We start from the raw sequence: 26,635 nt of genomic DNA, 5'->3' as shown, positions 1-26,635 counted from the left end.
AAATAAGTAGGTGTGTTTCTGGAGCAACAAAATAGCCTTGCTAGTGATTCATGTTCCCCAGTCATTAATTTGTGGTTGAGCTACAACATATAAATAACAGGCATGCTACAGCATATCTCAATGGGCTTAAAGGTCACTGCGCACAGTCAGAGGTCTTTAGATGTGGCTGAAACTCTCCCACATCCAAAATATGCCAGGCTGCAAAGCCTGATTGAGTCAATTTGGTTATCAGTTTGGGCGTTGGACTATGTTTAGAGCCTGAATTGTCCCCTATCAACGATTACAGGCTATGTGCGGTTAACTTACTTATTCCCTTATTCTTATCGTGGTTTTCAAATTAGTCTGTACTGAGGTGATAATACTCCAGTAGGAGTAAATGTCCATCAGTCTAAATCTGTAATGTCAATTACCAATTGTCATTTAGTTCTGTATAGTTTGATATCTCGTCAGTACCTGTACTATGTTTCTGAGACTGGATTATATTTATATATAAATTTACAGTTTTTCTTGCCTTCAGGCCAAGAATGGAATGAACGAGGACAACTCAGATCATAACGTGTATCTCCTTTAGTCACTGAACGGTCCTATTTATCATGGAATTTTCTCCGTTCAATTTCTTCATTCAGAATTCATTGGTTTACAAATAGAAGTAAAACCATTTATTTCCTTTTGCCATAACCTTATTGAATCAGCAGGATCGCATACCATCAGTTCTGTGCTTAGTTGCTCTAAATCAGAGTGTGTGCATTTCCAGGACACTTTTGATCACAGGAATGTCTATCCTCATGAACATTCTCCATTATACTTTGAAGTGTCTTCTGGTGTGGTCTCACAAAATCTCACTTAAAGACTTGAGCACAAAAGCTAGGCTGACCCAGTGAAGTACTAGAGAGTTATAGGGACACTTGGGAACTCAAAGGTTCAGGCCACATCTGTTCCTCCAGCACTTTGTGGTTTACTGAAGAATGATGTTGTATCGGAGATATGGTTGCAATAGAAAGACTGCATTTGGCATCTTAGGAAATGTAGAAGATTCCACTGCATAATTTTAGCAGGAGCAGGAAAGTTACCTCTGTGTTCTGCCCAAGACCTCCACCCATCAACATAAAGTCGTGATTATACTGGAGACCTTGCAGTGGGCAAATCACCTTTAAAAATTGACCAGTCTTCAAAAATATTTCACAGGTAATAAAGTGCTTTGGGGATATTCTGATGGTATAAAACTATCGGCTGGACACCAGATAACAATTAGTGGCAGGAATTTTTGCTAATCTTTACCTTGCTTCCTTCAGTGCCTGGTGTAACATGTCTGTGAAGCAATCCTATGATAGATTGGTAGAACCATGAACTTGCCTCTGTAGCATTCATTAATATATTGGTATGTGTATACACTGAATTATATTGTTTACAGAGTACTATGCAAAGTAAGAATTTAATTGTTCTGTCTTGGTTATAAATTAGAATAAAACATGCTTGACCCCTGACTCTTGATGTAGGGCCATGTTCAGCAGGGTGTATTCATCAATAGTCAGTCAATGTTAAGGAATCATGGCTTTGCTCTCCATTGTCGCACTAACCCAGACACCAGGAGAGATTGAGCTAAAGTCCTCTCTATCCCTCCCGTTTGATGAAGAGCAACCAGGCCAGTTCAGAACCCGATGGATGCATTTAATTTATCATTCATGTGGGGTCAGTAGGGGAGGTTGCTCTTCTAAACCACATAGTAAAAGTGTAGGAATGGACTTTCCTCACTGTAAGAACCCCACCTCTGCTTCTTGAACAGAAGGCCTCTGCAATACCATAATTTTACCAAGTAACTTAACGGGTCGACATGAGTTTTCTCTTTAGTTCAGTTTGGTTTAATGGTTCGATTGTACTTGACTGTCACATGTGCGTAGGTACAGTGACATTTCTTTTATGCATGCAGTTCAGTAAAAATCTTACTAAATGCAGTCACACTAGACATACAGCATGGAAACAGGCCCTTTGGCCTACTGACCATTCATCTCCCATTCACACTCGTTCTATATTATTCCACTTTTGCATCCACTCCCTACACACTGGGGGCAATTGTACAGAGGCCAATTAACTTGCACATCTTTCGGATGTAGTAGGAAACTGGAGCACCCAGAGGAAACCCATGCAGTCACAGGGAGAAGGTGCAAACTCCACACAGACAGCACCTGAGGTCAGGATTGAACATGGGTCTCTGGCGCTGTGAGATAGCAACTCTACCGCTGCGCCACCGTGCTGCCAAGAAGTAGGATTGTGGAAACGAATCAGCTAAATTGGGTAAATTTAGTGTTATGGCTATTGATTTTTAGAGTTATGCCTGTGATTATCAATGAATGGATAGAATGGCGTGACAAGCATGAGGGATTAATTAGTCTACTCGCATTCTGACATTCTAAGTTGACTACTTACTCAATCATTAGTTCTTTTAATAGCTTTTTATTGCCTTACATATTCTTTTTTTCAATTTTTAATAATAGCTTGCCTAAATGGACTTTAGCAGGGCCTTTGACAAGATCCTGCATGGTAAACTAGTCCAGAAGATTAGATCACATGGGCCTGTTTCCATTCTATGTTACACTATGACTCTCTGGTACTTGTTTATCCGTTTATACTAGAAGTGAACTAGAAGATGTATACAGCATGTAAACAGGTCCGAAGATAGACACAAAATGCTGGAGTAACTCAGCGGGACAGGCAGCATCTCTGGAGAGAAAGAATGGGTGACGTTTCGGGTCAAGACCCTTCTTCAGAACTGGACTGAATCTCAGTCTGAAGAAGGGTCTCGACCCGAAAAGTCATCTATTCACACTAACAGTGGTGCTACGCCACATTAGTTGTAGAAGGGAGTAGCTTGTGATAAAACCACTTGATTGCTGCAAACCATTAGAGTCATAGTCATGGAGTCATACCAATGTGTCCCATTTACACCAGTCACACCTGCCTGCATTTGGCATTATTTAACAAAGAATTCTCCAAGAAAATGAAACATTTATGATCTGAAATGTGAAATTCCGATTGCAATTCAGAGGGGGGTATTTTCAAACAAGAATTGGCATTACAAGCCAAGTAGTATTATGTCAGCTGATAAGAAAACAGATCAATTAAAAAAAAAAAAAGACCATTAAAAGCAAAGGCTTAAAGAGATTAGGAATTTTTGGAGTTTTCTTTAATGCATCCATTTTGCAGGTTCTGGTCATTGCTGGTGAGACATGCAGTGATCGTGTGTTCCGGTGAAGGCGCTGTGCACACGGCAGCCAGCCAACAGCCGCTTGTCTTTTTCTATCTGTTTTCACTTTTAATTTCAACTTTTTGTGTACCTTGTGTGTTGTCGGCAGAACAATTTCCCTCCGGGAATAAATAAAGTTGTATCGTATCCTATCGTATAAAGTTGAGGTGCTTAAGATGATGGAAGAACCTGATGAGGTAGAGAAATGCTATTTCTCCTGGTGGAAAATGGAGAACAATGAAGGAGAACCTTTAGGTAATAACTTGGTTATTCGGTGGAGATATTACAACAATTTAATATTTTCAGAAGTTAATGAAAATCTGCAAGTTGAGTCAATGTCTCTTCCTCTAAAAAGTAATTGTAGTTACAGTCATTATAAATCAAAGCTTATATTAATAAATTATCGATTATGGTCAATACGATATTTGGAATCAAGGCAGGTAAAAAGTCAGTCAATTTTATTTATATAGCACATTTAAAAACAACTCACGTTGATCAAAGTGCTGTACATCAGTGCAGGTACTAATGTGCTACATACAATGGTACACAGACCTAACAGAGCTTTAAATACAGAATAACCAAATGCTGTTAAATTGCAGAATTGTGTTTTTTTTTGTTTTGCAACTTCCACTATATTTTATTTTTGAACGCAGCTTCCATTGTTACCCTTGATGACTATATTGGAAGAGCTGATATCATTTTCACACCTTACACTTATTCACACTTTACAGCCCCATGGAAACAAGCCCATTGGCCGAACAAGACCACACCAACCATTGATCTGCAGATGCTGGTTTACACCGAAGATAAGACACACAATGCTGGAAAAACTCGGGTCAGGCAACATCTATGGAGACAAGAAATGGGTGGAGTTTCAGGTTGAGACCCGACTGAGAGTCCAGTCCATACACTTTAATATATAATATTAATAAGTATTAGATAATATCAAATCCATCCATTAAAATGTGTTGACACATATAAGTTCGACCCCAGTGTCTGGGCTTGCACACAGCCTGCCTTGCAGTTCCAACAGGTTTCCGTTTTCAAATGCTGTATTTATCCAATGGTTATTTGATCTACCTGTTTTGTGGGGGTGGGCATGGTTGTTAAAGTCTCGCAGCTGACTGGATTGGTTCTCACTGTGTAACATCTCAGGATTGCCCATTGGCTGCGGGCGTCTGCTCTCTGGGTTGGCTGCGTGTCATCTGTGTGTGTGAGTGCTTTGTAACTAACTACCTGGTCAAAGGGAGGAAATGTGAGCAGATTCATGCGGCATCGCACACGCAAGGAAAATATCTGCGACCTTTCTAAGCCTCAGCAGACCTTGAGGGATCACGAAAGAAAAATGGAAACACTGTCAAATGTCGGTGTCTAGACTCCAGCAAGCGCGGCGAGAGCGGCTAGTGGTGGTAGGTACAACAAACATTTCACCTTTCAACGCTTTGTGTTTGTGTGCGTGTGTGTGTCTCTGTGTGGGAGGGGGAATTTGACTAATCTGCAAATATCTCAACCGGCTCAAATCGTACAAGTTATTTATAAAAACAGCAGACTTTTGAGGTCGCGGCTGTTGTGGAAATCGTGAAATTTCCCCGATTCCCATCTTTTTCTCAACCACCCATATACAAACAAAGTTCCCATTCCGTTTAAAAGTTTTAAAGCTGCAAATTACAACTTAAAAAAAAAAAAAAGATTTTAATTCGCATGGATCTGGAAAACGAATGCGAACGAGGTTGGGACGAATTTCCCCCCATGAACATTATTTTAAAATCTGTTAAAGCGAAGTTTAAAAAGACCGTGGCTGCTGACAACGTGGTGAGAGGTGTATCACGAAAACACTGCACCTCATTGTGACCGAATCGATATTTCATCACAATTCAGCCCATTCAATAGCGTTTGCGAGGAGGTATTAAACGTTAAATCAACCTTTAAATGATCCAGTGTAAATGTTAAGCGAAGGGCGTTTGTGATTTTACACCTTGGTTAACATTAAATATCGATTTAAATCGGAATTGCAATTGCAATGGGACCAAGTGTCTCTAGGCTACCAAACATACTTGAGTACAGTTATGAACTTTTTTTCCGTGACATTCACTGTATCCATGAGAAATTAGAACAGCACGGACAAGAACAGGCCCTTCGGCCCACAATGTCGGTGCCGAATGTAATCCCAAAATAAACTAATCTCTCCCTGCACATATTCCACATCTCTCCATTCCCTCCATATCAACATGTCTATCTAAAAGCCACTTAAACACTATTATCGTGTCTGCCTTCACCACTAACCCTGTCAGCGGGTCCCATGTACCCACCACCTTCTGTGTGTGTAAAATAAATTGAAAAAAGTACAACTTTAAACTTTTCCCCATCTTAAAGCTACGCCCTATCGTCTTTGACATTTCCACCCTGGGTAAAAAAAGCCTGACTGTCTGTTCTGTCTGTATAAATTGCCTGGTTAAAGATGCTGATTCCCAGAATGAAAGGGTCAAATGCAAACTCTATTCCAGGCTGCTCCTGTTTTACTGCTATATTAAGACAGCAAATGGGAGTATAAGCCCACATTCATAAATCCCTGAAACTCGATGAAATGATTTTAAGTGCACCTCAATTGCAAATTAATGCATTCAATTAACATTTTGCAAAGGTGTAAAATGAGCACAGCATGGTTTATTATGTTTAAAACTGCGCATTGAGTAATTTAAATGCACAGGGCATCCTCGCAGCGCTTTCCCAGGTCTATTTCGGGAGAAGCAAAAGCCCGCCCTCCTGGTCGTTATCCACCCGTGATTGGGTGAGTTTGCTTTCAAACTGCTCCATAGGTCCCACCCCCGGGCCAATATACGCCTGTGATTGGGTGGAACCGGTATCAATCTGCAGCCCAGAAAGCCACAACCCTTCAGTTTGACCACCTGTGATTGGATGAGACCGCTGTCAGTCCGTGCCCATGTCCCGCCCAGACCCCATACTCGCCTCTGACTGGGTAATTTTGCTGTCAGTCTACAGCCGAGGAAGTCCCACCCCGGAGCACCGGGCCGCTATTGGCTGTTCAGTGGGGGTCGCCCCGTCAATCAGAGGGGAGGGGGCGGGTCCGGTTCGTGTGCGTGCGTCACGTCCGTTGCCAGGCCGGGGGCTCGGGAGCAGCGGGCGAAGCCGTGAGGGGATGGCGTCCGCCGCCGACATCAACGCCGCCTCTCCCTCCGCGCCGCCTCCGCACGGATCCGCACTCCCTCTGCCCGCCGATCACCTCTAGTCGCAGGAGCGTTCGGTAAACGAGGGCCCGGCGGACGGATCGGATTAGACCGGACTGGTAGAGGGAGCCGCGGGCCTGGAATGAGTGGCGAGGAGCGGCGGTAGGGGGCAGGGGGAGCCGAGGTGAGGCGGTGGGAGAGGGAGAGGGCGGTCTGGGGAAGGAGGGGGGTTCGTGTCATCGCCTCTGCAGCTGACTGCCCCCCCACCGTTGCAGCTGACTCTCTTCTCCCCCCCCCCCGACCCTTGCAACTGACTGCCCCCCCACCCTTGCCGCTGACTCTCTTCTCCCCCCCCCACCCTTGCCGCTGACTGCCCCCCACCCTTTCCGCTGATTGCCCCCCCACCCTTGCAGCTGACTCCCCCCCCACCCTTGCAGCTGACTCCCCCCCTTGCAGCTGACTCCCCCACCCACCCTTGCAGCTGACCCCCCCCACCCTTGCAGCTGACCCCCCCCACCCTTGCAGCTAACTCCCCCCCCCCCCACCCTTGCAGCTAACTCCCCCCCCCACCCTTGCAGCTAACTCCCCCCCACCCTTGCAGCTGACCCCCCCACCCTTGCAGTTGACTCCCCCCCCACCCTTGCAGTTGACTCCCCCCCCCCCACCCTTGCAGTTGACTCCCCCCCCCACCCTTACAGCTGACACCCCCCACCCTTGCAGCTGACACCCCCCACCCTTGCAGCTGACTGCCCCCACCCTTGCAGCTGACTGCCCCCACCCACCCTTGCAGCTGACTGCCCCCACCCACCCTTGCAGCTGACTGCCCCCCCCCACCCTTGCAGCTGACTGCCCCCACCCACCCTTGCAGCTGACTGCCCCCACCCACCCTTGCAGCTGATTTCCCCCACCCACCCTTGCAGCTGACTTCCCCCACCCCACCTTGCAGCTGACTGCCCCCACCCCCCTTGCAGCTGACTGCCCTCCCTCCACCCTTGCAGCTAACTCCCCCCCCACCCTTGCAGCTAACTCCCCCCCCACCCTTGCAGCTAACTCCCTCCCCCCACCCTTGCAGCTAACTCCCCCCCCACCCTTGCAGCTAACCCCCCCCAACCTTGCAGCTAACTCCCCCCCCCACCCTTGCAGCTAACCCCCCCCACCTTGCAGCTAACTCCCCCCCCACCCTTGCAGCTGACTCCCCCCCCCACCCTTGCAGCTGATTTCCCCCCCCCACCCTTGCAGCTAGCTGACCCCCCACCCTTGCAGCTAGCTGACCCCCCACCCTTGCAGCTAGCTGACCCCCCACCCTTGCAGCTAGCTGACCCCCCACCCTTGCAGCTAGCTGACCCCCCACCCTTGCAGCTGACTGCCCCCACCCCCCCTTGCAGCTGACTGCCCCCACCTCCCCTTGCAGCTGACTGCCCCCACCCACCCTTGCAGCTGACTGCCCTCCCCCACCCACCGTTGCAGCTGACTGCCCCCCCCCCCCACCCACCGTTGCAGCTGACTGCCCCCCACCCTTGCAGCTGACTGTTCCCCCCCCCCACCCTTGTGGATGTCTTCCCACTCCCTCCCTCCCCACCTTGTGGCTGACTACCCCTCCTCCCCACCCGTGGCTGGTTGAGCCCCCCCACCCATGCCACTGACTGACCCCCTCTGGTGTGTCCCCCTCCCCCAGTGCCCTAGGCTGGCCAGCATTCAAACCCCCCATCCCATGTCTCCTTTTTTTGTCCTGGCTCACTCCCTGGGCATGTTTCTCTCACTGTGACAAAACATACCATTGCCAGTCCCTGCCTTCTTGTTCTTCTGCCAGCTCCAGCTCATCTTTCATTATGGTTTGCTGTGACCTCTCCTAATTAATATGTACTTTGAATTTGAATAATTTTGTATGTTGAATTTAATTGAAAGCGGAGAAGAATTAATGCAAGGCCAACATAATTAAAGCAGGTCTGCATTGAACCTTTCTTTGGTCTATAAATCCTGAGAGACAACCTTTGGAGTGAGGGTGGTTCTTGTATCTGATGAATTCAAGTCAAATTTATCACATGCGCAAGTACGGTGATGCAAAGGTGTGATGAAAAATCTTTCTTGCAGCAGCATCACGGGCACTTAGATTCAGACAAAGATGTAGAAACAAATTATATGTAAAAATTATTACAGAAAGTTAACTGCAACACAAGCCATTAGTGTGAAATACTATTAGAAAAAATGTTCATGATAGTGCAAGATATGGGCCATTGCGGTGGAAGGAATAGGGTTGTGAAGGTCAGTTCAAGAACCCTAATCCTACCTCAACAATGGAACATTACGGACCACGACTGGTGCCACCATGGATAAACATGGAACTACAAATGCTGGCTAATACAAAAAAAGGCACAGTACTGGAGTAACTCAGCTGGTCAGGCAGCATATCTGGAGAACACAAAGTAACATTTCGGATCAGGATTCTTCAGTCTAAAGAGGGGAGCTGACCCGCAACGTCACCTATAGACTTTTCTCAGTGTTTTGCAATGATGTTTAGTTTTTTTTTGGGGTACAATTTTTTAGAAACTTTGTTTTTGTGTACCAGTCTATATAAAACAGCTGCAAACACAATTTTCCAAGGACCTGATGGTGTAGCATAATAGCTGTCCTGAACCTGGTGGTATGGGACACCAGGCTCCTGTACCTCCTGCTGGATGGTTGCAGTGAGATTTATGGTATGGAAGGGAGAGCTGTAACTACCATTTATTAGTGCATTTCCATTTATCAGCTATTATGGATATGTATCTGTATGGATACAGTCTCAGTCCTCTCAAATTGGACGGTCTCTTATTTTGTGGTGATGTAAGACGGAAGAGGGGCTTGCGGGCATTTGTGCGATCTCCTGATAGTCTCAGATGCTCACAGAAACAGTGTTAATGGTGCAATAAAGGGGGTGAACTTTTTCAGAGGAGTACCGTATTTCCCGGCAGAGAAGATGCTATTTTTTACCTGAAAATAAGGGCGTGCGTCTTGGAGGCCGAAGGTTAGATTGTTAGCCAAGAAAGATAGACTTGGTTATCCCTCAGTACAGAGGTGCAACCGGTGGAGGTGGTGGTTGGCGGGTAGCTACTACGCGGAAGACTGGCTGCTCCGTCCCAGGCTCTCTCTCTCTCACTCTCTAGCAACTCAAAATGGGGTCGTGTCTTCGACGCAGGTGCGTCTTCATTGCCGGTAAATACGGGTAGTTGAATCGAGGTTGGTTTGCACTTACAAATGAACATAAAATTGCAGGCTTCTATTTTAAAGATGAGCAGGGAGTTATCCCCGGTTTCCTGCATTCCATTTTTCCATTTATTCATTAACTTCATGAAAATGTTATTTGGTCAATATGGTTTGCATGAGCTTGCTTTGTGCTAAATGGCTGCCATGTTACAACAGTGACAACTGTTAAATACATTTCATTCACAATGAAGTGTTTTGGGGCACCTTGAAGGGAAGATGAATGCATTTCAAAACACTTGCAGATGAAGGGCATTGACGTGGGCCTATTTCAGATCACTGAAGTCTGGTCAATATCTGCTGTCCCATTTGTAGTTGAAAGCAGTGAATGACATAGAGTGACAGGTGCAATCTGAGTCCAACCTCAAAATACCATTGGAATATCAGGGCTTAATGATAGACTCCATAATTTGTCTTTTAGGAGCCCTTAAAATGAGATTTGTTTATTATGATTTTTCCCGATCCGGGTATAAAATTTGTTTTTAGATGTTTTATAGAACCATGGGCATTTTATTGATAGGGTATTATGGTTTGTCTGGATAAACATTTTTCACAAATGTACATAGTGGTATTTGGATTATCTACTGAGTGTTACGCCATTGCAAATACTATCTTATTTACATTGGCATTAGCTTCTATCTCTGGATTTGATGAGGGAGTTTTATTTGGAAGAATAAAGAAGGAATGTCTGTAATGCCTTTATAAACTTGGGGCATTGGCTGAGTGCATTGTATTCAGTCAAGTCATTTTTATGCAAACTGCAAATATCCTAAATAATGAGCCAATGAGAAAGAAAATTGATTTTCACATGCACTGTAGTTTTCTTTATTTGTAATTCACCAGCTTTGTGATGATGAAAACTATCTTTATGGTTCATCTGATCAATTTTTAGAGATTAACGTGGATATTAATTTTAGAATTTATATCAAGTAAAATCCAATGTGTTTTATGCTTGTGAATCTCTTTTTTTACTTAATCTTATCTATACTTCACCATGGTTGTAAATGGTATCTATAGTATTAGGCTCAATTTGTATTTGTGGTAGCAGGTACCATATCTCTTCCATGCTAGGAAAAGATTAAGTTGGTCTTCTGACAGGGAGAGTTAATACGTCCCCATGATTTGACTGATTCCAGTTAGCAGGAGGGATTATTAATGTAATGATCTAGACCAGCAAATTAACTTTTACTGAGTATTGCTGTCTTTCCAGCTCGATGTATTGGTTTCAGGGAACTCAAAAGGAGGTGGAAATTAGAGATTCTGTACAAACAGGACCATAAAAGGAAGAGTGTTATAGGATGACACCAGTAGTCTACAACCTTTCTTCCTTGCATGTGAAGCAGCAATTAATGTAAATCTTAAAGTTTGGTATATTGTTCACTATGTGCTCGCCACTTATTTGGAGAAACTCAAACATGGATTGGATTGGGTGGTTGCTTTGCTGAATACCTCTGTTCAGTTCACCTGTCACTTTTATCTCACTCACATTCTGACCCCTAACTGGCCTTTTCCATTTCTTCAGCGGTGACCAGCGTAAACTCAAGCAGTATTTCATTTTCCATCAGGGCATCTCATAGCCCTTGTGTCTCAATTTCAGGTAAACACTTCCCCCCCCATTCTCTCTCCAAAGATGTGTCTGGCAATATCTTTCTGCTTTAATTTGATATTTTTTCTCGTGTCTCTTTACTATTTTTGGGATAAATGTTACCTTGATGATTTTAGTCTACATCAGGGGTCGGCAACCTGGTTCTGCATAAGGGCCAGGACGCATGTCTGTGAGTGGATGGTGGGCCACATCTATCACGTGCACACATGGATCCCGCCCCGGATGGCAGGCATCAAATCACTTGTTCACATAGATCCCGCTGCTTCGAGGGCGCCACCCGGAGCACTGGCCCTAGAAACGAACGCTCACGAACATGATGCTCCTACGGACCATTGCCTTGGCTCTGTCCTGAAGGCGGTGGATCAAATACTCACACTCACTCATCCCCGGCCTATTGACAGCCCCAATTCCGACATTGAAGCCCAGACACATAAGGTGCGTGGCCCTGCTGGCGGCTTTACGCAGGTTGCGGTGGCTGCTTGGCGGCTCCGCTATTGCGGCCGCCAGCGCAGGCCTCCTTCCGTCGCTGCGCCCTCGGCCCGGGAGGTACTGGAGATGAAAGAAGTCTGTGGGCCGGATAATTACGGGGGAAAAAATACGCCTGTGGGCCGGATGATTTTGGGTTACGGGCCGCATTTGGCCCGGGGGCCGTAGGTTGCTGACTCGTGGTCTACATCCTATCTCTGGCATAACCTCTGTTCTGTTGAAATTCATTCCTAATCCTTTCTCACTTTTCCAATAACAACCGATGCTTGACCTGAAATATTAATTCTGCTTTTCTCCCAATGGATACAGCTGACTGACATTACCTGTTTTATTTACAACCTTTTTTCATTTGACTTGGTTGAACTTTCACATGAAGAGCTCCTTTCAAACTGCCTTTCATATCTCCGCGCAAGGATCTCTGCGGTCTCTTTACATTGTCCTTATGAAATTTTTAATTTTATGCTGCTTTCTACAATGTAGTTGAAGTCAATTTGGTGACTTACAGCAGTTGGCACGGTGCTTATTGCCTAATTAGACCAGCTATTGTATATTTTATGTACAGATAATCAGACTGGAAATTTAAAATCCATCCCCCTGCTTTTGTAAGATCATAATTCAAAGAATTGGAAGCTTCCTCCAGTCCCGACGGATCAGAGACTTAAAAATAGCATTATATTAAAGTGAGCCAAGTCTGAGGAATTTACCTTGCTTTGTCATTTCTTCGAGATTGCCTTCATATTTAAATGGGTGGGACCCTAACTGCCATTTTTGATTGCAATGATGCAATTTAAAATAATTACTTGGTGTTTTGCGGCATAATTTTTGTCTGATTCCAAGGAGGGATGACAATGTAAATGTCTAGATATTTTGACTGGTGGAGAATCTTGAGAGAACATACCTGCAAGATAGGGGGCTGAGGTACATAGATGTTCCTTTTCTGAGAGACTGGTGAATCTCTGGGATTCCGTGCTCCTGATAAATGTGGGGGGTTGCATCTGATCACATTTAATGGTGGGGTAGGTCTGAGGGGCCAGTTGACTTCTTGTTTGTTCCTATTTCACAATGAAAGTTTCTTGCATATTACAAGTCACTAGTAAGCATGTTTTTTGTTTCTTTTAGCATTTGGCAACTTCTGCCTTCAATCATTACTTTTATAAAGCACTTTTCATGATGTCCAAAACTCCCAAAATAGTTTCCAGTCACTGATATGCATCTGAAGTGTTCAGTAACATTGTGCAAAAGCAAATAGGATAATGACTAAGGAATCAGTTTTGGTGATAATGCAACACCATTGGACTGGAATGTCTCTTCACATGTTGCCTGATCAGTTGAGTAGTTCTAGATACTGTATTGTATTTGGTGCTTTTTGTATTTTTACTTTGGATGTCCAGTATTGCAATATTTTCCTTTAGGATAACCTGTGTTAGTGCTTTAAATACCATATAGATATAACTGGATACACCTTTCCCTCGCTTTCCCTGCTGTTGTCTGGAATCATGATTATTTATTTGAGCCAACAGGCTATATGGTATTTAAACTCCTATTTAAACAGATTGTGATTGATAATGAAGCTGCCATAAAGCAAATGTACCCAATTCAGATGTGGCGTAAGCTTATCTGAAGGTTCGAGCAACAGTAGCCAGCATAGGTGTAAGCTAGTGAGGTGGATGTTCCTGGACTGCATATATGGATGTTCACATCTACAGTGCCCTCCATAATGTTTGGGCAAAAGATTTGCCTCTGTACTCCACAATTTGAGATTTGTAATTTAAAAAAAAATCACATGTGGTTAAAGTGCACATTGTCAGATTTTAATAAAGGCCATTTTTATACATTTTGGTTTCACCATGTAGAAATTACAGCAGTGTTTGTACATAGACCCCCATTTCAGGGCACCATAACGTTTGGGACACAGCAATGTCATGTAAATGAAAATATGTTTAGTATTTTGTTGCATATCCTTTGCATGCACTGACTGCTTGAAGTCTGCGATTCATGGACATCACCAGTTGCTGGGTGTCTTCTCTGGTGATGCTCTGCCAGGCCTGTATTGCAGCCATCTTTAGTTTATGCTTGTTTTGGGGCCTTGTCCCCTTCAGTTTTCTATTCAGCCTATAAAAGGCATGCTCAATTGGGTTCAGATCAGGTGATTGACTTGGCCACTCAAGAATTGATGATTTTTTAGCTTTGAAAAACTCCTTTGTTGCTTTAGCAGTATGTTTGGGATCATTGTCTTGCTGTAGAATGAACCGCCGGCCAATGAGTTTTGAGGCATTTGTATTAACTTGAGCAGATAGGATGAAGATACACTTCAGAATTCATTATGCTACTACCATCAGCAGTTGGATCATCAATGAGGATGAGTGAGCCAGTACCTTCAGCAGCCATACATGCCCAGGCCATAACAACCCCACCACCTTGTTTCATGGATGAGGTGGCATGCTTTGGATCTTGGGCTGTTCCTTCTCTCCTCCATACTTTGCTCTTGCCATCACTATGATATAAGTTATTCTTTGTCTCATCTGTCCACAATTGTGGTAGCTCTTTTAAGTACATCTTGGCAAACTGTAACCTGGCTATCCTATTTTTTCGGCTAACCAGTGGTTTGCATCTTGCAGTGCAGTCTCTGTATTTCTGTTCATGGAGTCCTCTGCGGACAGTGGTCATTGACAAATCCACACCCGACTCCTGAAGAGTGTTTCTGATCTGTCGGACAGGTGTTTGGGGATTTTTCTTTATTATAGAGAGAATTCTTCTCTCATCAGCTGTGGAGGTCTTCCTTGGCCTGCCAGTCCCTTTGCGATTAGTAAGCTCACCAGTGCTCTCTTTCTTCTTAATGATGTTCCAAACAGTTGATTTTGGTAAGCCTAAGGTTTGGCTGATGTCTCTAACAGTTTTATTCTTGTTTCTCAGTCTCATAATGGCTTCTTTGACTTTCATTGGCACAACTTTGGTCCTCGTGTTGATAAACAGCAATAAAAGTTTCCGAAGGTGATGGAAAGACTAGAAGAAAGACTAGGTGCTGACAGCTCTCTTATACCTGCCTTAAGGAGGCAATTGAACACACCTGAGCAATTACAAGCGCCTGAGAAGCCATGTGTCCCAAACATTATGGTGCCCTGAAATGGGGGGGACTATGTATAAACATTGCTGTAATTTCTACATGGTGAAAATGGCCTTTATTAAAATCTAAGAATGTGCACTTTAATCACATGTGATTTTTTTCTATTACAAATCTGAAATCAAGGAGTATGGAGACAAATAAATAAACGATGGGTCTGTGTCCCAAACATTATGGAGGGCACTGTAGTCCGAATGCAGGCAAATGGGATTAGTGTAAGTCAGCTATGGGCATAGTGGGCTGAAGGGCCTGTTTGTGCAGTGAAATCTCTGTGCTGTGAAATCTTCAGTGATGTGTTTGTGCTGTGAAATCTTTAGTGAAATCTCTTTCACTAAATCTGCAATATAAAGGGTATTTAGGTTCCTCTTTCACTGTAGCAGAAATCTCTAACCGTATATGCAAATGTTACTGCAATAGGGAGGTCGTTGAATTTGCTTGTGTCTTAGAAAGGGGCCTTTGATGACACATTGGCACCGCTGCCCACCCTATGCACTTAGAATTAGACAGAGTTTTGACAAGACGTAGAATAAAACTCACTAAACTCCAAGGAAGTATACTCACCAGCAACCCAGGGTAACAAGATCCCAAGCTTGGTGAAAAGCTTATCTTTGTTCAGCTCATCAGAACTTGGGGTTAGGAGGGAGAGATAGATCAGCCATGATTGAATGGCAGAGTGGCCTAATTCTACTCCTATCACTTATGATCTTATGCAATAGCAATAGTGAGAAAATTCTTGCTTGCAAATCAATATGGTGATAAGTTTCACTGTTTCCACATATTCAACTTGATATTTATTTGCTGCCTTTACCAGGCTGCAGATTGCTTGCATGTAGAGCATTTTTATTTTATAGAGGTGAACATCTGTTTGATCTACACCAGGTATGGTAGATTAGGATTGGTTGAGAGAAAATGAAGAAGTATATTCTTAAATCATGCTTGAAAATAACTCTAATATTGCTGGTCTGAAATAAAAATACTGTAATTGCCATTGAATCCAGCAACATCTGCAGAAAGAATAGGTCATGATTTTGTCTTAGTCTTTTCATAACAACTTACTCAAAATATTCAAATTATAATTTTGTCATATCGTACTGAGTTTTGAGTTTTATTTTATTATTCGTTTGCTTTTGGAAGCAGAGCAGTGCTCCTTTGAAGTTGCTGCTTAATTTAGAATGATAGTATATGGCATAATATTATTGTGGCAGTTTTAGGAGGTGGTAAGATGTGAAATCTGAGTCATTCAGCCATAAGGGTGACAGTGATGTCACTTGTGGCACCTATTTAAACAGAGCTTCCTGGTACTAAACATGGAGATACCGTGATTATCTTGTTGATAAACGAGCTATTTATCTCTTGAAATGTGTTCTATGTAAGGTACATGCTCCCTCGCCTACCCCTTCCCCATTGCAGCATTAATAGCTATTGTTTTAATATTGTTCTTTTTCTATAAAAGAAAATCAAAAGTGCAGATGCTGAATGTCTGAAATAAAGGGGAAGTACAACGGGATCTGGGGGTCTGTCTATGAAAGGAAGCATGCAGGTACAACAGGCAGTGAAGTAAGCGAATGGGATGCTGGCCTTCATAACAAGAGGAGTTGATTATAGGAGCAAAGAGGTCCATCTGCAGTTGTACAGGGCCCTAGTGAGACCACGCCTGGAGTATTGTGTGCAGTTTTGGTCCCCTAATTTGAAGAAGGACATTCTTGCTATTGAGGGAATGCAGGGCAATGTGCACTGAAGTTACAAGGAGGCTTAAAAGGGATATGGACAAGTTCAGGGAAGGTGCAAGGACATGGCAGATAAAAACGTTAAAACATTTTTTTGCCTTTTATTCCATCTGCTGTATATTTACCCATTCCGTTAAACTGTCCAGATCTCCCTGAAGCACCTTTTCACCCCCCCTCATAGACTGATATTTCCACTTAGTGTAGTACCATGGAATGTAACCTGGGCAAATATGAGGACATGCACTTGTAGAAGACTGATTGGGGAACTCATTGAAACATACAAGTTCCTAAGGGGTTTGACACAGTCGCTGTGGAATTTTCTTCTCTTGGGTGGGTTGTCTAAAACTTAGTGTTGGGGTCAAACATTCAAGATGGTAATTGGCTTCACCCAGGTAGTTGTGTGACTTTGGGCAGCTCTTTCCAAGAGGGCTGTGGAGACCTTTACAATATTAAGGAAATTGAGAGAGAAGAGGGGTGAGTGGAAAAAAGTAGCGGTGAGGTAAAGTCGGCCATGATTGTGCTGAATGGTGGCGCAGGCATGAAAGGTGGAATGATTTAGACTAACTTGTATTCTGATTTTACTGTCTTTTGCTGTCACCATCAACACCTTGCACAGCCTTTAAAGGACATATGTTGTGTGCTGCTGGGTATTTATAGATGTATGCAGTATAAATAGTTTACATACCCATGTTCAAATGTTATTGAAAACATAATGACACAATGAATGGGTATGATTGGATGCCAGTTACCTCCTGGAAAGCTGCTCATTTTCTTTCAAAATAAAAACTGATCATGTAAACCTTAAACTATTGTAGCATCTGGTTCCAAATTGATATTTATATGACTATAATTATATATAATTATAACACTATACTTTATGTGAAGCTTTGGGATAGTTCAGTGCTTACTGTTTCATGAAGGAAAATACTTTTATGTTGTAAAAGTGATGAAGTAACTTGACATCTGGCAGCATCTGTAGAGGGAATGGACAGGCAAAGTTTTGGGTCGGGACTGTTCTGAAGACTGAAGAAGATTCCAATATCTGCAGTTCCTTTGTGTCATATTTATATGGTACCTTGCAGACACTCAATGTAAAGCGGTTTACAAAATTGAAGTGCAGGGCTTGCAGTTAATTTGTATGAAGCAAAATCTCACACACGGCATTGCAATAATGTTCTGATAATTTGGGTGATATTGATTGAGAAATAAGTACTTTCCTGCAGAAGGGGAAAACCATCCTCCCCTCTCTTCAAAATGAGTGAGACTGAATAGTACTCGCGATGTTTGTTTAAAATTTTTTTTTTTTAAATTTGGAGAGACCAACTTTTTTGGGGAGGATTTCATCTTCATCCCTTCCTATACCCTATGTTGGCTTAAAGTAAGCAGGAAGGGACAAGGTTGAATTTGTGAAAGTAAGTATTCATTTACATTTTGTTTCTCTGGTTGAGAACTGGTTGGGCAGCACGATGGCGCAGCAATAGAGTTGCTGCCTTATGGGCCTGTCCCACTGGCGATTTTTTTTGGAGGACTACAGGTGACTGCGGCAAAATTTTCAACACGTTGAACATTTTTCGGCGACAGTGGTGACAGTTTTTGCTGTCGTAGGTTTACGTCGGTGTTGACGTAGGTTGTCGCCAAGTGTCGCAGGTGAATTCCATTAAAACTAGTCCCTGGCAGTCGCCCAAAGAGTTGCCTAATTGGGACAGGCCCATTACAGCCCTTGCAGTGCTGTCTGTACGGAGATTGTACGTTCTCCCCGTAACCGCATGGGTTTTCTCTGAGATCTTCGGTTTCCTGCCACACTCCAAAAACGTACAGGTTTGTAGGTTAATTGGCTTGGTAAAGTGTAAATTGTCCGTAATGTGTGGTGGTGAGAGTTACTGTGCGGGGATTGCTGGTCGGTGCGGGCTCAGTGGGCCGAAGGGCCTGTTTCCACGCTGTATCTCTGAACTAATCTAAACTATTTGAACTCGAAATTATATTGTGTTGAAATTAGAGTACATGGTATCGTGGGTAGGGTACTGACATTGATAGAAAATTGGTTGGCAAACAGGAAACAAAGTGTAGGGATTAACGGGTCCCTTTCAGAATGGCAGGCAGTGACTAGTGGGGTACCGCAAGGATTGGTGCTGCGACCGCAGCTATTTACAATATACATTAATGATTTAGATGAAGGGATTAAAAGTAGCATTAGCAAATTTGCAGATGACACAAAGCTGGGTGGCAGTGTGAACTGTGAGGAGGATGATATGAGGATGCAGGGTGACTTGGACTTGTTGGGCGAGTGGGCAGATGCATGGGAGAAGGCAGGAACGGGGTACTGATTGTGGTTGATCAGCGATGATCACAGTGAATGGCGGTGCTGGGTCAAATGGCCTACTCCTGCACCTATTGTCTATTGAAATTATATTGTACACGTACAGAAAATGCTGTATGCACTCAAATAGGTTTCATTCATTTAATTTCAATCTAATTTTTATTTTATTTCTATTTACGTTGTATTCATCACTAAATTTTCCAGTTAATGCTCAGTTTTAAGTTAAAAAAAATATTAACAATGTGCAGTTACCGTTCTGAATCTGTAGCACTGAATAATGGAATTGATCCCGAGCACTTTCAGTCTCAGGAACAGCCATGTTTAGTTTGCGGGCCCATTTCTCCCACCATCTTCCCTCCTCCTTTCCCCTCATTTCCCATCTCAGAGTGCTCTATTCCCCATTTGCCCCCTACTCTTTCCCTTCCCCTTGTCTCCTCCCATCCACATCCTTCTCCGCTTTACATTTTACTCTGCTCTTCATCTGGCACACTTAAATCCTTTTCACCTCTTACCTTTGTCACTCTCTGCACCTGTCAATCAACCTCCCCCCCCCCCCCCCCCCCCCCAACTATATTCACCGTGCCAGGCTTCCTCCCGCCCTTCTTCCCTTTTCTAGCCTTGTATCCCCCCTACTGCAAGAAGGGTCCCGACCTGAAATGTCGCCTGTCCATTCCGTCCTCAAATGCTGTCCGACCACCTGTAGCGCTTTGAGCTTTAACCATGATTCCATCATCTGTCTTTTCTTGTCTCCTGTTTACATTACCTATTAAGTTGAAAGATCATTTTGTAAAATAACGTACGTGCTGTGCTGCGATTGCATTTAGAAATACCTGTTTTCGTCTGTGATAAATTTTCACTTGATAATTTAATGCCGTTTATAGTAGTTGATTAAAGGTTTTCAGTTTCAAAGAATTGCCACATCCACTATGCCTTCAGGTAGAGGTATGGGTATGTATTATTGCTTTGATGAAGCTGCAGCTGCATGCTTATGAATCTTGATTCTGGCTGCAGTAATTTACAGGTATCTGATATTACTCTCTTTCTTGTGAAGATGTGAATGATCTCCAGAAGTAGATAATGACTTCCCCCAGTATTCAATCTTTTGATTGTTATGTGCTTAAATAAGATTGTGTATGCATTCCTACAAAGATGATGGGCTGATCCAGCTAGTAGTTATAAATAATGCCCTCAATGATTTTCAGGATATACTCCTGCAAAGTTGAGATTGCTGGCAAGGCTATACTTGCCTTGAGAATGTTGATGAGGCTTTTTCATGATGAGCTGATGCCTTCGTGGAAATGTGGGGAATGAAGTCTGGCAAGACTTGTGATAAATTCCAAGCAGTGTTAACTAAAGATATTTTTAAGACTCTTGTTTACTTTTTCACACTGCAAATCACTGGCTTCCATAAATTATTCTTCAATATTACAGAATGATGTTGATATTTTGAGATATGTTTGAATAATGTACGAAGGAGTTCCTCTTCTGTTATGTTAATGTGCTTCAGGGCTAGAGATAGACAAACATAATATTCAGATGTTAACGGTACAATAAACCAAATCAATGAAGGTGACAGATTTGTTTCCCTGTTCAGGTCGATCAGTGCAGCTGTGGAGGTGTTCGGGTTATGCATTGTGTGGAAGTGGAAGGAAGTTGAGCAGGATATTGAAATGTCTTCATGATGAATAGCCATTGACTCTGGACTTGTGTCTGAGGAATGGTCATCTTGGGACTTTCGTGACTATTCCTTGGTACGCCTATTAATACCCCAGCACACTTTTATTTCACTTTACACAGCAGTATAGTAGATTTTCCAGTCAACTCCGTTTAAGAAGAGTGGGAAACAGACAAACGCTCAAGACCTGCTCTAGCCACAAACCTGCACTTTTCATGACTTCTAATACATATCCCAACTCCAGCTACAGCTGACCCACAATCCATACAGTGGCTGCAGCCTGTCTCTGACCGCACGTCCCTATTACACTCCAGCTCTCATTCTGCACCAGGTGTGCCACACACTGAACTATTAGGACTTTTGAACACTTGAGTGTTGAATTATCAAATTTCTACTTCAATGCATTTCATTACTTTTATGAATAGTGAATGAAATTTATGTTTCGTACAATTCTGTATCTAACACCATTTGAGTAAAATTTAGTGTCTGAGCTTATTTAGATTTGTGGAAATGGTTATTATCCTGACCTTTGACTGAGTATGATCCAGTTTATTTTTGATTCGGTTAGTAAAATATTTCTGTGGTAAAGTATATTGTAGGCATCCTTTTGTGGGCAAATGAGTTGCTTTAAATGAGCTTGAAACGCTGCTGTTCTTAAAAAAGAAAAATGACGTGGTTCCTGAGGATTTACTTCACAATGTGACTCATCAAAAGCAGTTTCTTTGAATTTTAGAGTCAGTCATACAGCATGGAAATAAGACCTTTGGTCCATTGCATCTGCCAGCCATCAAAAGCCGATCAATTCCAATTTTATTTTCCAGCAGTCTGCTTTCTATATATCATGGTTCATGTTATCTATGCCCTTTATTCATTTTATTTATCTCGTTTAGGTCACACCTCAGATTTCCTTGCTCCTAGGCAAAGAAATGGCCTCTGTAGTCTCACCTTTGTAGCGGAAACACTCCATCCCAGCCAACATCCTGATAAATCATCTCCGCGCCCTCGAGTTCAGTCATATTCTTCCAACATTGTGGCAAACAAAATTGCATATGATACTTCAGCTGTGGCCTAACTAATATTTAATATAGTGATTTTATATAATATTTCATGCCATGGTCTTGCTACTTTTATGCTTAGAGCTTATAAAATGATAGAGAGAGAGCGCGAGAGAGAGAGAGCGCGAGAGAGAGAGAGCGCGAGAGAGAGAGAGCGCGAGAGAGAGAGCGAGAGAGAGAGCGCGAGAGAGAGAGATATCAAAATAGGCTCCTATGCTCTGTTATAATGATAGTCTGATGACATCTCTCCCCTACGCAACACTATCTTTGGTTAATTTTTCATCAGATTTATTTGCTTTCATCTGTTTCAATAATGTTCTTGGCTGGTTCATTTAAACACCTATTTGAATTCTTCATATTTACTATTTGCATTTGCTGTTTCATAGTTGCTGGTTAGAATGTCAATTTCCATGCATGAGTTTTTCCATGATTGATAGGAGGTGGTGGATGTTTGGATAGTTTACTATCTTGTTTTTGTGGCTTAAATCTAATTCCTTTCTAGTTCTGTCTTTTAATGGTGTTCAAGAACATTCAATTTGAAGTGTTTTGGATAAAGAGAGGTCATTTGTCAGTGTGATTGCTTCTTGAAACGGTGGTTTTGTTTGGTGCCAAATCCCTTTCAAAACTGCTATTTTGCACGTTTCCTCTTGTACGTCTAAATTGTGAGTGATGGATATATATTTAAAATCCGAAGGACCATCGTGTCTCTTTACATAAATGATGAAAAATTGATCTATATGTAACGCAATTGATGAAGGTAAATGGTGTACCGTGCTTTATTCTTATTCTCATATCATCTTACAATAAGGATGTCCTGCAAGGGCTCAGACAGGGCTCTGGTGAGAGCGTACCTGTAATATCGTTACAGGTTTGCTCTACTGATCTAAAAAAGAAAATATAATGGCGGAAGTGCGAAGAAGCTTCGGCAGGTTGATTGCTGTAAACTTTAGAGACACAGTGTAGAAACAGGCCCTTCGGCCCACCGAGTCTGTGCCGACCGGTGATCATCTCGCACACTGTCACTATCCTACACACGAGGGACAATTTGTAATTTACTGAGCCCATTTAACTTTTAAACCTGTATGTCCTTAGTGTGGGAGAAAACCGGAGCACCTGGAGAAAACTCCCACGGTCACAGGGAGAATGTACAAACTCCGTAAAGACTGCATCCATAGTTGGGATCAAACCTGGGTCTCTGGCGCTGTAAGGCAGCATTCTACTGCGGCGCCACTGTGCCAGCCCCAAGCGGTGGATTTGTCATGTGAGATGGGATGAATAAGACTTCGTTAATACTCTAAAGATAAATCCTTTCTTTGCCTTGAGGGAAGTAATTTTTGGAATTCTCTTTTCAAGAGGGCTGTTGAGACTTAATTGCTTTATATATTCAATACTGAGATAAAGAGGTAGATTATTAGGTACAGGTGCACAACCTTTTATCCGAAATTCCGCAAACCGAAAAGCTCCGAAAATCGGACATTTTCGGTCCTGGAAAAAAGGGAGGGTATATTGCCCGGGAGAGTGGGAATCCCTAGACCTAGTACAGTGAGCGTCCACCGAGGGTCGCCCGGAGAGGTTCCGCGGTCACCTCTCCGGGTGACCCTCGGTGGACGCTCACTGAACTAGGTCTAGGGATTCACAAAAATGTTGGAGAAACTCCGCGGGTGCAGCAGCATCTATGGAGCAAAGGAAATAGGTAACGCTTCGGGCCGAAACCCTTACTCAGACTGCCCTATCAGTCCCCCCTATCAGTCTGAAGAAGGGTCTCGACCCGAAATGTCTACCAACGCTGCTCTATGAACGTTGCTTTCGTCCGTCTGTCCACGCTTTCGCTCGCTCTTGGTGCCGGCGCTTCTCCCCTCATGGCAGCTATTGAAAAAGTCGACCCAAAATATCACATATTTCCTCCTATTATCACGTATTCCTCATCAGAGATGCAGCCTGATCCGCTGATTTACTCCAGCCTTTTGTGTCAGTCTTCGGGTTTATCAGCATCTGCAGTATGTGCCGTTTAAAAAGTACAAGGCATGTGCCGTTTAAAAAGGAAGTGATAAAAAACATTTAAAACATTTAACAACACCTAAACTGTTCCCCCGCAACGCTGCGAGAGGCATAACTGAAGTCGGGTCGGGGTTACTGAAATGACGGAGGTTACGCTCCGGTGCGGACTACGCGTCAGTTCATTGCATTTCGCAGGAGTGGACCATCTTGCTCGCTATAAGATCTTTGCTCCAATTGATTTGATTACTCTAGCGCGGGGCCCCCTTAGGCGCGGGGCCCAATGGGAGAAATAGGTCCTATCGGCTAAAGGCCGGCCCTGACCGGGTAACTGCCGGGATCGAGGCGCAAACTCGCGACCTTGCGGCCACGAGCCGAGCACTCTACCACTGAGCCACATGTTAAAATCTACGCTAAAAACCTTCCGTTCGGAAAACCGAGAAGTGCCTGGTCCCAAGGCTTTCGGATAAAAGGTTGTGCACCTGTATTAAGAGAATCAAGGAACATGGGATTATTGAAGGCGAGTGCTGCTTAGATAAAAACTAATGCTGTGATCTTATTGAATGCTCAAGCATCGGATTTTCTTCAGGCCTATTCTCGAGAACAGTTTTACCTTTGTATCCAAACCGTGTTATGCAGTATTGATCTTGACAATGGCTTTGAATTGACTGCTTACTGGGTTGGGGGTGGTTATGTGAACATAGTAACATAATAAATAGAAGCAGGCATTGTCCATGTGGCCCTTCAAGCTTGTTCTGCCATTCAGTCTGATCTCATCTGAAGTAGACACAAAATGCTGGAGTAACTCAGCGGGACAGGCAGCATCTCTGGAGAGAAGGAATGGGTGACATTTCAGGTCGAGACCCTTCTTCAGATTGTCTACCTTCGATTCAAGCCAGCATCTGCAGTTCTTTCCTACACGTGATCTCACCTGATCTCAGCCTTAGCTCCATTTTCCTTCCTGTTCCCATAATTCTTATTTCTCTTGTAATCCAAAAAATCTATTTTGGGCTCTGAATATATTTAATAGTTGGCCCACCATAACTCTGGAGGGGTAGAGGTTTCCATTGTCACCCCAATCCAGTACAGCAGGACTAGCACTTGTTTATTGTGAGAGAATTCTGAGTTGGCTTCCAAAGTCAGCTTCATTAGTAATTAGTAGCGCCCTGATGTCAGGGAAATACATTTAAATTAATGAAACACTGAAGTTGTATTCTGCAGTTCAATATCTTGTAATGAATCGAAACAAACTCTGTTCAAGAGCTTTTCATCTTCTGGGATAAACAAATTATACTGTCTTTTCACGCGCCTGTTGAATGGAATGAATCATTCCATGTTCGATGGACAGCTCGGCTGGAGGTTTAATAAAATATTTAATTATTGCTGTCTCTGAAATAAATGATTAAACAATGCCTCAACAAACTTAACTTGAATTAAGTCAATCAGATTAGTGATTAACTGATGATTGCATGAGCATTACCCGACTCCCAAATCAGACAATCTATTCCATTCTGTAATCAGAGGAGGTTACCAGGCGGATAGACATATGTTTCTAGGATATCCTCAACACCTCCCTGGACAATATCATGGCTCCGCTGACCCTTAGGTATCCGTCACCCTTCACTGGTCAGGTTGGGGACGTGGTGCCGCTGGGTACCTAAACCATTTCTCAGGAACACATGGTAGCCCAGCATAAAGGACAGAAATGGCACACAGCCTTGTAGACCACTCACCCACGTGTCCTGCCCATCTGTGGAAGAGTCTGTGGATCTTGTCTTCACTGTGTCAATCACTGGAGAAGTTGTAGAACTGAAGTAGGAGCAAGTCATCTTTGATCATGAGTCACTCGAAGAAATTGGATGATAGTAAATCTGGTGTATTACTTAGACTAATATCCACCTGTGAATGACAAAAAATACTTTTTAACAGTTTAAATCAGTATATTAGGTTGGATAAGATTTTTTTTGGAGCTATGTCAAAGTATAAACATTTGTCCCACTGCAATTGTCTGATGCTGGATGTGCAGGAATTATTTTTTTCACTGTAACGAGTACAAATCATTAGAGTAGTTCCTTTTATGACTACCATTTTTTGATTGATAGAGATTTTGGCTTTACAATGACGTATTACACTCATGAAGTTCTCTATTCCATTGTAATTGTGAACATAATCTTGGCTTTGTAACCCCTTCTCCACCAACTTCCTTTGTCTGTCTAAAATTTTATTCTCACATTGAATAACTTCTCCTTTAACTCCACTCACTTCCTTTAGATTAAAGGTGTAACTGTGGGAATGTGTGACCAATCTATTCCTGTCACTTTGGGAAATGTGTGGCACATTTATTCAATCCTTGCAAGTTGCTCTCAACACTGTCCAGTCCATTGATTAATTAATTTTCAGTCACTTTGATTTTGTAGCGAACTCAAAAGATTCATCACTTTGATGCCAGTCTCCACATTGCTCTCATTTTCAGCTGGTTTATCTTCCCCTTCCTTTCTTGAATTCCCCATTTCCATTTCAAGGCACAGGTTAGTGACCATTGTCCACTATAAGTTCTCCTGCTCTCGGCTACCTTGACCACTATTTCTCGCCCTCCTTGTGAAGATTGTTGCTTTTTCGCAGTCTCTGTTGTGTCTGTTCTGATGTTACCACCATCCATGCAAATTATGCAGACATGTTTTTCCTTGATTAATTTACCCCCACCCTCCTCCATAGTCGGACAGACAGCTCTTAACCATATCTGTTCAATTTCCCACAGTTCTATTATCATTCCTTTCCTCCCACCACACTGACTGGAGTTTCCTTTGTCCCTGGCCTGTGATTTTCCCTTGTCTTTATTGCCCATTCCATTCCTGCTTTATTTTTCCGGTACAGTTTGCTGTCTCTACTAATATCCGTTTTCCTCAGAGCACCTTCTCATGCAACAGCAAGCCGTGGAAACTTTATATACCACCTTTCCTACTGTCCAGAGATCCAAGCCCTCTTTC

At 43.1% G+C, this 26,635-nt stretch overlaps 1 protein-coding gene across 4 annotated transcripts in view; it reads left to right on the top strand.

Annotated features, from left to right (window-relative positions):
- Positions 1-4,439: 4,439 nt before the first annotated feature.
- stk40 (serine/threonine kinase 40) overlaps positions 4,440-26,635 on the top strand; it is an 85,538-nt gene continuing 63,342 nt past the window's right edge. The window contains exons 1-2 of one of the 4 annotated variants that reach the window (XM_033045462.1): positions 6,340-6,610; positions 11,199-11,263. Coding sequence is in view for 1 of the 4 variants with exons in the window: in XM_033045460.1 (XP_032901351.1) it covers positions 4,603-4,650 (48 nt within the window). In the remaining 3 variants the exon portion in view is untranslated. Of the gene's footprint in view, positions 4,651-6,308; positions 6,611-11,198; positions 11,264-26,635 lie in introns of those variants that run through there. The other 3 variants (XM_033045460.1, XM_033045461.1, XM_033045463.1) reach the window with 3 other exon arrangements.

This window comes from Amblyraja radiata, chromosome 27, assembly GCF_010909765.2.
Source record: "Amblyraja radiata isolate CabotCenter1 chromosome 27, sAmbRad1.1.pri, whole genome shotgun sequence".
NCBI classification, from domain to species: Eukaryota; Metazoa; Chordata; class Chondrichthyes; order Rajiformes; family Rajidae; genus Amblyraja; species Amblyraja radiata.
The sequence above is the reverse complement of the archived record's forward strand: the minus strand, read 5'-3'. Positions and strand labels throughout refer to the sequence as shown.